At 42.2% G+C, this 13,091-nt stretch overlaps 1 protein-coding gene across 1 annotated transcript; it reads right to left on the reverse strand.

Moving 5' to 3' along the window:
• Positions 1-7,996: 7,996 nt before the first annotated feature.
• On the reverse strand, positions 7,997-9,697 carry NKAPL (NFKB activating protein like). Its single transcript, XM_037033054.1, has one exon. It carries the CDS (start codon positions 9,420-9,422, stop codon positions 8,253-8,255), a length of 1,170 nt encoding a protein of 389 aa, XP_036888949.1. The 5' UTR covers positions 9,423-9,697; the 3' UTR covers positions 7,997-8,252.
• Positions 9,698-13,091: the final 3,394 nt, after the last annotated feature.

Consider the following 13,091-nt stretch of genomic DNA (forward strand, 5'->3'; position numbering starts at 1 on the left):
GATAAAATTCAACATGCATTTCTGATTAATAAGGGGGAAACTCCTAATAAAATAGAAATAGATGGATACTCCCTTTATATGGCAGAAAAGAAATAAATACATCTGAAACCAAGAGCCTCCCTCACACTTGATGGTGAAATTCTTACAAGTATTCTTATAAAAATCCAGCTGAATTTGTTTAAAAAAATGACAGCAATATTGCCAAATATATTTCTCACTCCTTAAGCTGCTCACTCCCTAAGAGTTATAAGAAATACCTTCCTTGTGTTACAGAACTTTTAAAAAAGTTCATGAAAATGCCCATTGGATCCCTTACACCAGTGGGGGAGTTTTATACTTTGTGAAATACTATTAAAGATGACTCCATAAAGTCATGAAATAAGTATTTAATAGTGTTTTATAAAATTTTTCAATTTTAAATTAATTAGCAGTAGCCTCAATAGTTTGCTTTCTTGGGCTGTTTCTCAGCACTTACTAAAGATCAGTGTAACTCTCATGGTTAAGAAAAACTATTTGATCTTTTCAATTTCCTCCTTGAGCAGAATTTAGTAAAAAGTGATTCTGATGGTTTTCCTGAAACCTAACATAACACAAAATTTTTGTCGTGCTATTTTATAGTCCACAACTCATATAGCTACATACTCCAGGCAAAACTACTTTAAAAAAAACAAAAGTAGTTCTAACTCTTATTAGCTCTCTTGAGACGAAGTGATCCACAAATTCCAACTTTCACATCTCTCTTAAGGCAGATTTACTGGCCAGTGTCCTAATAGCAACATTGAACAGCAAAATAAGCATCATGACAGCACAGAATGTTGCCATGAGAACTTCTGTCTTTTTGAAAAAGAAACCTGCCAAACTTAACTTGGCTGACTTAGCTACAGCTTTTTCCCAAGTGAGAAAGACAAATATATTTAACTGTATGGCTAGTGTTAGGGAATATTTTTAGGCCTTAAAGAGCAGTATGATCAAGTGTCTTCCAGAAAAAGCAATTCAAAAGTCAAACAGGAGAGGGAATATATGCATGATCTGTGATAAAGGGCTAATGTACTTATTATGTGTAAAGTTCTTAGGACCAGTAAGAAGAGATCAACCACCCAGTAAGAAAATGGACAAAGGTTATAATGAGGGTAGTTTACATATACACAAAAAAGAATTACAAAATGTTCATATATCAACTTTACTCCTAATTAAAGAAATTAAATTAAAAATGAAATGCCATTTTCACCTATCAGATTGGCAGATATCAAAAGGTTTTAGAAGAACAATTTTTGTAGGCAAATAAACTGGAAGCATCTTATTTGGAAGGCAATGTGACAAGCTGACTTTAATAGATCTATTAAAATGTAAAAGCAGACTTCTGGCCAAGATGGAAGCATAGGTGGAAACACTGTGCCCCCTCCCACAACTAAATTTAAAGACAGCAAAGTTTTAGAAACAAAAACGCAGCCAAAACAGTGAAAATTGAACTGTACGGGAAGTCCGACAACAACAACAAACCACTCAGCCAGACTGGTAAGAGTGGTGGAGTCAGTGGCGGAGCGGTCCGGCTGGAAAGATCGTTCAGTCTGACTGACCCAGGAGCAGAGGTGGAGGTGGTTGGTGGATCCCAGGCGTAGGGTGGGGACAGGTGGACCCAGTGAGGGTACAGGGCAGCTGGTTGACTGCGATCACACATTTGTGCGCAGATAAACCAAGCAAAGGGGCAAACAGTGAGACAGACTGCTCGGGCTAGGGCCCCAGCGACAGGAGTTAGAGCCTGAAAGCACCAACTGGAAAGACTTTCTCGGGGTTGAGGGGCCAAGAGAGTCTCCCAGGCTCACAGAGAGTTCATTGGAGAGACCCACAGGGTCCTAGAGAGTACACGGGCCCACACACCCAGGAACCAGCACCAGAGGGGCCCAATTTGCCTGTGGGAAGCCACAGAGGAGACAGAAATCTGAGAGAAAGCGGAACGCCATTTTTTTCCCTCTCTGACCCTACCCCCACATACAGCATCACAACCCAGCAACTGAGTTGCCCTGCCCTGGTGAACACCTAGGGCTCCACCCCTCATACATAACAGGCGCAAACAGACCAAAACATGATGGCTCAAGAAGAACTCAAAGCCCCAGAGCCTATAATTCTAAGTGACCAAGAAATAGCCAACCTTTCAGATGCACAGTTCAAAATACTGGTTCACAGAATTGGTTGATTTTTAGCCACAAATTGGAGGAACATATGAAGGCTAAACTGATTGAAATGAAGGGAAATGCACAGGAAACCAATAGTGATGGAAAAGAAACTGGGACTCAAATCAAGGGAGTGGGCCAGAAGGAAGAAAGGAACAACCAAACAGAAAAGAAGGAAGAAACAAGAATTCAAAAAAAATGAGGAGAGGCTTAGGAACCTCTAGGACATCTTTAAACGTTCCAACATCCAAATTATAGGGGTACCAGAAGGAGAAGAGGAACAGCCACGAGTGGAAAACTTATTTGAACAAATAATAAAGGAGAACTTTCCCAATCTGGCAAAGGAAATAGACTTTCAGGAAATCCAGGAAGCTCAGAGAGTCCCAAAGAAGTTGGACCCAAGAAGGAACACACCAAGGCACATCATAATTACATTAGCCAAGATTAAAATGAAGGAGAGAATTCTAGAAGCAGCAAGAGATAAGGGGACTGTCACCTACAAAGAAGTGCCCATCAGACTGTCAGCTGATTTCTCAAAAGAGACCTTACAGGCAAGAAGGGGCTGGAAGGAAGTATTCCAAGTCATGAAATCCAAAGACCTACAACCAAGATTGCTCTATCCAGCAAAGCTTTCATTTAGAATGGAAGGGCAGGTAAAGTGCTTCTCAGATAAGGTCAAATTCAAGGAGTTCATCATCACCAAGCCCTTATTTATTATATGAAATGTTAAAGGGAACTACCTAAGAAAAAGAAGATAAAAATATGAACAGTGAAAGGACAGCAAACTCAGTTATTAACAACCACACCTAAAACAAAAGCAAACTAAGAGGACAGCTAGATCTGGAGTGGAAACATAGAAATGGAGATCACATGGAGGGTTAGCAACAAAGGAGTGGGAGGAGGAGAAGGGGGGAGAAGGTACAGAGAATAAGTAGCATAGATGGTAGGTAGAAAATAGACAGGGGGGAGGGCAGGAATACTATGGGAAATACAGAATCTAAAGAACTTGTGACACATGGACATGAACAGGGGGGAATGGTGGGGGGGTGTGCAGGGTAGAGGGGAGTGAAGGAGGGGAATGGGACAACTGTAATGGCATAATCAATACAATATATTTTAAAAAAGAAATGACTGGAGGCAGAGAGACCTGCCTTTCAGTCCCAATTCTGTCAAAAATAAAAATAAAAAAAAGTAAAAGCACACAGAGGTGGATTGTGACATTCCTACACTTTCCTGATAACCCTATCAAAAAATGTCCCCTATTACTGTCTTTAACTCCTTACTTTCTTCATAATATACTACAGTTTATATTCGTCTGCTCACTTTTTAAGGTATATGTAAAATCCTATAACAGCAGGAATCAAGTCTAAGTTGTTCCTTGGTTTCTCTTCAATACCTGCCCTAGTTCTTAGCCCATAGAAATATCTTCCTTTTGATTCCATAATTGTACTTTTAGGTGGCCATTATTAGATACTCAAACAATTCATTCTGACCCAATAATTCCATTTCTAGATGAATATACTATAGATACTACACTTATACACAAACAGGGATTTTCAATACACTATTGTGTAATAGCAAAATATAGAAAACCAAATATGATCCTTCCATACTATAGACTATGATAAAGTCACTACAAAGAACAAAGTACATTTATATGCATTGATATAAAACATCGCCAAGACGTATTGTTCAGTGAAAAAAACAAAGTGCATATTCATGTGTCTAGTGTGGTATAGTTTGTTTCTAAAAAATGGAAATATACGTATGTAACAAGGTGGCTTTCACCAGTGTTCCCCAGTGATATTTGGGGGAAATCTGAAGCTAGTGTGGTCACAGGTAAATTAAGTCACATTCTGGGGTAAAGGTGCCTTTCCACATAGTTCTGCCCTGACAGATTCTAGAACACCACCCCCATCACCTTCAGCTCTATGGGGTTTGCTAGGATCTCCAGCCTTGCAAAATTGATTATTCAAATCAAATCTCAAGTGTTAAGGCAAATATCACTGGGTGACAACAAAGACCTTATCATTGATTATAAGTGAAGCTCATTCCAAACTCTTCCCTAGCACTAGTGTGAGCCAGCATCTCAAACCTGTCTTATTCATGTGGTCCCTCAAAATCTGGTCCCCTTTTCATGAGCTCTACCAACTGCCTTCTGAGATTTTATTTATTTTTAAAGAGAGAGGAAGGGAGGGAGAAAGAGAGGGAGAGAAACTTTGATGTGCAAGATACACTGCTGGTTGCCTCTCACACAGTTGCCTCTTGAATGCCCCCAACTGATGATCTGGCCTGCAACCTAGGCATGTTCCCTAACTGGGAATTGAACCATCGACCTTGGTTTGCAGGCTGGTGCTCAGTCCATTGAGCCACACCAGCTACAGCAATACCATCTCTCTTTTTTCTTTCTTTTCCTAGTTTAGGTGGCATCTAATCTACTCATTGGAAGACTCAAACACTCTAATTCTCCATGTTATCTCTTTCATATTTTATTTAGCTATCTTTAGAAGAGAAGGGGAGGAGAGAGGGAGAGAAACACCAATGTATGATTGCCTCTCATGCGTCCCCTGCTGGGAACTGGCCTGCAACCCAGGCATGTGCCCTGACTGGGAATTGAATCGCAATCCTTTGGTTCACAGGCCCACACTCAATCCACTGAGCTACACCAGTCAGGGCCTCTTACATATCTATTTTTATGGACAAACCCTTTGCCCCCTTCAATCATGTTATCTGGCTTCTAATAGTCATAGCAAATCAGCAAGAAAATTTTGGCATTCAGCACATGTACTGTATTCTATGTTTTAAAAAAATCATTCAGAACTGCTGGCCAAGATTGAGGCATAAGTACATATACTTTGCCTCCTCACACAACCAAAAGAAGGACAACAACAAATTTAAAAATAAAAAACAACCAGAACTACCAGAAAATCAAACTGTATGAAATTCTGAAAACCAAGGAGTTAAGAAGAAACATTCATCCAGATTGGTAGGAGAGGCAGAGAGAGGCAGCCAGGATAGAGAGGACTTGTGGCAAGGTGGCAGCTGGAGGACTGGGGTGGACCTGGCAGACCGGGTGAGGTGGTGACTGGTGGAGTTTATCCCCACATTTGTGTGTGGATAAACCAGGAGAGACAACTGGGAAGTGAAACTGACCAAGCAACCCAGGGTTCCAGTGAGAGGAATAAAGCCTCAAAACCTCTGACTGAAAAAATCTCTGGTGGTTGCAGCAGCAGGAGAAACTCCCAGCCTCATAGGAAAGTTCATTGGAGAGACCCACAGGGTCCTAGAATATACACAAACCCATCTACCCACCTGCAAATCAGCACCAGAAAGGCCCAATTTGCTTGTAGGTAGAAGAGAAGTGACTGAAAGCCAGCGGAGAGCTGAGCAAGTGGCATTGTTCCCTTTGGAACCCCTCCCCACCAAAATGCATTAAGGTGGGTTGCCCTGACGTGGCAAATACCTAAGGCTATGCCCCTTACAATGACAATTTCTTTGCCAAAACAAAGAAATATCGCCCAAATGAAAGAATAAATCAAAGCTCCAAAACTAGGCAATGAAGAGATAGACAACCTATCAGATGCACAGTTCAACGCACTGGTAATCAGAATGTTCACAGAAATGGTTGAGTATGGTTTCAAAATGGAGGACGAAATGAAGGCTATGCAAAATGAAATAAAGGAAAATGCACAGGGAACCAACAGTTGACATGAAGAAAACTGGAACTCGAATCAACACTTTGGAAGAGAAGGAAGAAATAAACATGCAACCAGAACAGAACGAAGAAACAAGAATTTTAAAAAATGAGGAGAGGCTTAGGAAATTCTGGGGCAACTTTAAATATTCCAATATCCGAATCAGAGGGGTGCCTGAAGGAGAAGAGGAAGAACAAGAAATTGAAAACTTATTTGAAAAAATAGTGAAGGAGAGGCCCTGGCTGGTGTAGCTCAGTGGATTGAGTGCGGGCCTGCGAACCAGACGATTGTGGTTCGATTCCCAGTCAGGGCACATGCTTGGGTTGCAGGCCAGTTTCCGGCAGGAGCCAGTTCCCTGCAGAGGATGCACGAGAACCAACCATACATTGATGTTTCCTTCCTCTCTACTTCCCTTTCCCTCTAAAGATAAATAAATAAAATATTAAAAAAATAGTGAAGGAGAACTTCCCTTATCTGGCAAAGGAAATAGACTTGCAGGAAGTCCAGGAAGCTCAGAGTTCCAAAGAAGTTGGACCCAAGGAAGCACACACCAAGGCACATCATCATTAAGTTATCAAAGATTAAAGACAAGGAGAGAATTAAAAGCAGCAAGAGAGTTGGAGACAGTTACCTACAAAGGAGTTCTCATAAGACTACCAGCTGATTTCTCAAAAGAAACCTTACAGGCAAGAAACAGCTGGAAAGTACTCAAAGTCATGAAAGGCAAGGACCTACATCCAAGATTACTCTATCCAGAAAAGCCATCATGTAGAATGAGAGGGCAGATAAAGTGCTTCCCAGATAAGGTCAAGTTAAAGAAGTTCATAATCACCAAGCCCTTATTATATTAAATGTTAAAGGGACTTATCTAAGAAAAAGGAGATGATCAAAATTATGAACAGTAAAATGACAACAAACTAACAACTATCAACAACTGAAACTAAACACAAAATCAAAAAGTAACTAAGCAAACAATAGAATCACAGAAATGGAGAGCACATGGAAGGTTATCAGAAGGGGAGAATGGGGCAAAGGTAAAGAGAATAAGAAGCATAAATGGTAGGTACAAAATAAGCAGGGGATGTTAAGAATAGCATGGGAAGTGGAGAAGCCAAAGAACTTGTTTGTATGACCCATAAACATGAACTAATGGGGGGGGGATGCTGGTGGGACAGAGGGTGCAAGGCCAAGGAGAATAAAGGGTAGAAAAAAATCGGGACAATTGTAATAGCATAATCAATAAAAAATATATTTTAAAACTAGTAGTATAGGAAATGGAGAAGCCAAAGAACTTATATGTATGATCCATGGACATGAACTAAGGGGAGGAAATGCTGGTGGGAGGGGGGATGCAGGGTGGAGAGTGACAAAGGAGATAAAAAATGGGACTATAATAGCATAATCAATAAAATATATTTAGAAATCATTCAAAATTGTAGTGGGCACTTGATTGCCTATTCTCACTCCCAATGTTATCCTGATTTTCATTTCGGAACTCTTTCCTTCCCCACATAGCCCATAAACAAATGAAACCAACAGCTCCAGGAGTAAGCTATTCTATTTCCCTGGCAGCAACATCTTTTTGTGATGGGCATGTGACCTAACCTAATCCAGTTAGGATGAATCTCAGCATTGTTTGCAATGCCAAGATAAAAAATGTTTTATCTTTTTAGGGGTGGACCAGGAAATATATAACCTAACTCAGAGCTTTTGCTGACCTTTTTTTATTTGAAAGAAACCAACCTGAACAGGGAAATGATTCATAGAGAACAAGGAGTAAAGAAGCCAATACCCTATTAAAGCCACACAGGAAAACTGTCCTCCTGCTGCACTTTGGTTATATGTCAGTAAACTTCTATTTTTTAAAACTCAGTCTGTTAAATGCAACTAAAAGTATACAATCAGCAAATTGTATACTTTGTGGAGTTTTTTTGGTTCCCCTTGGGGCAAATAAATGAAGCCTTCACAGAGAGCAGTCAGGGCAAGAAGAGAAATAAAACCCCTCTGAGTCAACAGCTCCAACATTTATTCTGCAACATAATGCTTGTATGTACAAAGAACTCATGGACAGATATAGAGAAATAGAGATAGATAGATAGATAGATAGATAGACAGATAGATGTTGACTTCTTTGGGGAGAAGAATCAGGGACTTCAGTAAAGACTCACATTTTACTGACTCTCCTGTAGTGTTTGAGTATCTTTAAAACCATGGTCACATATTACTTTTTAAGTTGAAAGTAAAAAATTGCTAAAGAGATCTCAAAAAGCAAGTTGTTTGTCTTCAACAACTTACTAACATAGGCACGGTGGCACCATAAAGCCTTTAAAAACTACTTTGGTCATAGAAAATTGTTGTTCGAAGTCTTGCTGTGGAACAAAAGTCCTTATTTGTCGTCTTTCCCTTTTGTCTTTCTGTACACCATCTCTCTGAAACTGGCCAGAATATTATTCTCTCTCTTCCTCCTCTCTTCTTGGTTAAAGGATGCCAGGGCTCTCTTCTCATCGGCACTGTAGATCTGGTTCTCTTTACGCAGTCGCACAGCCTCCATTCTGCGATGCCTGCTGCCGCTCATGACATAGCCTGAGCATTCAAATGAAGCAATTTCTTCACTTGTCAGCCCAATTTCACCTCTTCGTGGGATACGCTTTCCAGCTTTCACATACTCTGCCATGGCTGCACCTTCACCTGGGAGTAGAGCATGGCCATAGTTTAAAGGTTTCTCATCTGGAGAGGTGTGAATTGCAGGTGCTTCAGGACCGATGAGATCCATGGTATCTGTAAAGTCTGAGTGCTCAATACAATTATCTTCTGGCAACTCCCCTTCACAATTCTTGTAACTTGCGTCATTCGGTTCTTTTCTAGTCTTTTTACTCTTCTTTTTCTTGCTATGTCTGCCGCTGTGTTTCTTTTTCTTCTCTTTGTTCTTGGCTTTTTTGGCTCTCTTTTTCCCCTCAGCAGAGCCACAGTGAGTGTCAGGGTCTGAATTACTGTCACTATTACCATATTTCTTATATTTTCTTTTGGACTTTTTCTTTCTTTTCTTATTTTTTGAATGACTGGTCTTCTTTTTCCTTTTTTCTTCAGAGCTGGAATCTGAACTGCTGCTGATCTGAGCTTTCACCTCTTCACCTTCAACTGGGCTGTGTTCGTCAGAATCTGGCTCCGGGCACTTGGGAGACAGGCCCCACACCTCAGGAGCTCCCAGCTCTCCGATCCTTTCCCTCTCTTTCAGCCTCCTTTGTCGGTAGCTCTCCTTCTCGTCGTAGTGCTCCGCCCACTGCCGGTCGCCCGCGTAGTTGCGATAATGGTACCGGTGTCCTCCGCAGTACGTGGGGGAAGGGGACGAGAAGGCGTAGTTGTGGGCCCCAGTGAACTCTCCAGACCCGGGGCCACCGCGGAGGTAAGGAGCGCCGGCGGACCGACCCCACAGAGGCTCAAGGCCCTCACGGCCGCGGGTCTGAGAGCGGGAACGGCTGCTCCCCGGCGAGCTGCGCAGCCGTCTCCGGGAGCCCGGGGTGTCCTCGGGAGAGCGGGACCGGGATACTGGCGCCATGGGCCGCGCTTTAACAGGTGACCAGCCGGTCAACGCGGACCGTTACCAGAAGGAACGTGGCGGGCGACGACTCCCGCTCGCGCAGGCGCGCCAGCCGCAGTTCCGCTTCCGCTTCCGGCCGCTTTCCAGGCGAAGCCCGGACCGCATGTGGGCTGAGGCGATCGGAGGCTTTTTCCCCCCGGGTGGGTCACGGGCACGGCTGCGCCTGGGTTTGGGGTTTACGTCGCCCAACCCGAGCCGCAGGGGAACACAAGAGGACGAATTCGCACCGATGAACCCCTCCGTGTGGAAACATTCCTCTTAGATCGTCGTCCTCTCTCCTCTCGTAACCTACCCTTCGATCCTCGCCTCCCCACTTGGGCCCTTCGCCTCAGGCGTGCACAGAGAGGAGCCTACGCACCAGCTTGGCGGTGGAAATAGGTCCATTAACGACTTTGGACCCCGCTCGTTCCTCTTGGGAGAAGAGCCCGGACTTCCTTTGGAATCAGAGTTTGAACTCAACCTCTTAGCTAAGTGAGGGCCAGAGTTATGATTTTATTCTTAAATTCGCAGACTTTCTACCCAGAAACAGGGAAGCATCCAACTCAGTCTCGTAGATGGCTCCATGTCTAGCTAATTTTTTCAGAAACATTGCACTTTTGGAAAACTTTCTCTACACACTGTGTTCACTACTGTGGTTCCTAATATGTTAAGTATATTTACCTATTTCATGGATCCTTCTTGTATGTCTTCTTGCTCAGACCTCAGGTAAAAGGCTGGGCTCAGGTGGGCTTACATCTCAAATGAAAGGCTGGCGACACTTCAGTGGGGTCTGTGGAGTACGTGATGCTGATGTCTCAGTGTGGGTTTTCCTGCCGCAGCAGCATCCCTCCTGTACCTGTGAACACACTCTCATTCCACTTGGGCTCCAAACTCACTCTGGGCTGGGCTGCTGCCTCCTCTCCCATTTCCTCTAGCTCTATCTGAAGGCTTTGGGACTGAAGCCTTCCATTCAGAATGGAAGGCGATTTTTTAATTTAATTAAACAATTAGTATGGAAAATTTCAAACATAAACAGGCGTAAAGTGAATATTACAATGAACTCACCATGCCTCTCATCCAACTTAAACAATTATTTTAGTACCATTTCTTTTGTGTCTCTAGTTCTTTTAGAGTACTTCAAAGCAAATCCAGAAATTATGTCATTTCACCCTCAAAAACTTCATTATGAATTTCTAACAAATAAAGACTTTTGTCTTAACCATATTATCATAGGGTAACCACATTCACAGTAATTATTTAATGTCATTGTGTTCTATTTTTCCAGTCATTTCAAATACATCTTTTTTATAGTTGCTTTGTTCTGATCAGGTACAAGCAAGGTTTACTGTTGCATTTGTTTGATGTAGCTATTCAGTCTCTTTTAATTTATTATAGTTCACCTTTCTCTGCTGCCTTTTAAAAAGATGTCATTTATTTGATGAGGAACCTGGCTCTTCTGTCCTATAAAATACCTCACATTTTGGATTTGGTCGATTACTTCTTTTGAGTATCATTTAAATCATTAATCCTCAAATTCACCTGCATATTGAAATCACCCAGGGAATTTTAAAGTTATTCACATGTGAGTCCCACCTACCTTCTGACATTCTGATTTAATTGATCTTGGTTGTAGCCAACATAGCAGGATGGCTTTTTTAAAATTACTTATTTTTAGAGATAGGAGTGGAGAGGAAGATATAGAGGAAGAGAAGAGTTGATCAGTTGCCTCTTGCAACTGAAGGCCTGGGCCACAACCCAGACATGGGCTGACCGGTAATTGAACCAGTAACCTTCTGGTTTGTAGGATAATGTCCAGCTCAATGAAACAAACCAGCCAGGGCTCAGGATGTTTTAAAAACCTCCCCAATGATTCTTATGTGCTGCAAGAATTATAAACTGCTAATTTGCTTCTGTATGTCACCAATACACAGGCATTAGCATCTAGAAACTGAACTAGATTTATGTTCTCTTATTATGCCAACAATACATCAGGGCAGTGTCCTGCTACCTCCTGTGGCAGCTCATCAAGAGAAAAATATTTTCTAATAGTTTTCATCTGTGATAGCCTTTGTGACCTTTCATTTTCTTAAGTTCTATCCCTTGTTATTCTTTGAACTGCAAAGGGATAGACTGAGGAATAAAAACTCAGGAATCATTGCAGCATTGTAACAACCAAAGGATGGAAGCAACCCAAGTGCCCATCAATAGATGATTGTATAAAGAGGCTGTGGTATGTATATACAATGGAATATTATTTAGCAATAAAAAACCAAAATCTTACCATTTCCTACAACGTGGAGTGTGTATCCAACCTAGAGGGTATAATGCTCAGCAGAGTCAGAAAGACAAATTTTGTATCATATGATATTACTTATATGTGGAATCTAAAGAACAAAACAAATGAACCAACCAAACAGAAACAGACTCATAGACCCAGAGAACAGACTGGTGTTTGCCGGAGGGGAGGGGTGTTGGGGGACTGGTAGAAAAAGGGTGAAAAGATTAAGCAGTACAGATTGGTAATTACGAATCAGTCACGGAGATGTAAAATACAGCATAGGGAATATTGTCAATAATATTGTAATAACTATGGTGCCAAGTGGGCACTAAAAATATTGGGGGGAACAGTTTGAAAATTATTATATATGATTGTCTAACCACTCTGCTGTACACCTGAAACTGATACAATATTGAATGGCAACTATAATTGAAAAATAAAATTTAAAAACTCAGGAACTTGTCAGCATGGTATTCTATTCTTCCACTTAAAACTTCTATCAAACCTGCATTTCATAGGGTGGAAAGGTGACTTACTGATATCTCATCCAGCAAAATAACTGGAGTCACTTGTGGCTTAAAATCTCGTCCCATCTGGTTCAAAGGAATCTCGGCTTCCTTCCATTTTAGGGTAGGCCTCATTTATAGGCCAGCCATTGTTCTAATCACTTTACATTTAAAAAAAAAAAAAACGACCTGCTGCTCACATCTTTATCTACTCCCTTTTACTATAGGTTGAGAAAATCAGGCAGAAAGAAGTTAAGTAATTTACTAAGGTCGCCCAGCTAGAACGTGGTAAAACTAGGTTTATGTACCGAGGTAACTTGGCTTGAGAGTCTTTGGATCTAACCGCAATGCTAGACTGTGAATGAGGTCTGGGAAAAACCAGAAGAAAGGGGGCAGGAAAATCGGTCCTTGAAGCCAGGGAGTAAGTAGAGCTTCGAAAAATGGGAAGGCTGTGAGGAAGCACGGGAAATAGAAGGTGGTAGCTGGTCGCGGCCTGGGGGTGGGGGGTGGAGGGAGCTACAGTTACTTCTGAGGGAGTAGTGGCAATGGCTTTGTGGGCAGTTTGTGGCCTACAGCGTGTTAAGGGTACGTGCAAGGTGAGGACTACAGTCAGGTGAGTGCGCTTTCTTTCAAGCAGTTTGGCATCCAAGGGGAGGAGAGAAAAAGGCAGCTGGAGGGGCAAGGCCCAGGGCCTGCGACTACTCCCTCACAGCAACTGCCCAGTGCGCTTTCCCGGGAGAAGGAAGGTCCTCCGGCCCAGAACGCCAGGAGCTCCAAGGAAGCGCCGCTTTCTTCTGAATTTGTCCCGAGTTTGTGCCAGCTCTTTACTCACGCTAGGTCTGAGCACCGGGGACCCAGCAGGAT

The sequence above is a fragment of the Sturnira hondurensis genome, unplaced genomic scaffold, assembly GCF_014824575.4.
Source record: "Sturnira hondurensis isolate 20B ecotype Veracruz unplaced genomic scaffold, ASM1482457v3 Scaffold0021593, whole genome shotgun sequence".
Lineage (NCBI taxonomy): Eukaryota > Metazoa > Chordata > Mammalia > Chiroptera > Phyllostomidae > Sturnira > Sturnira hondurensis.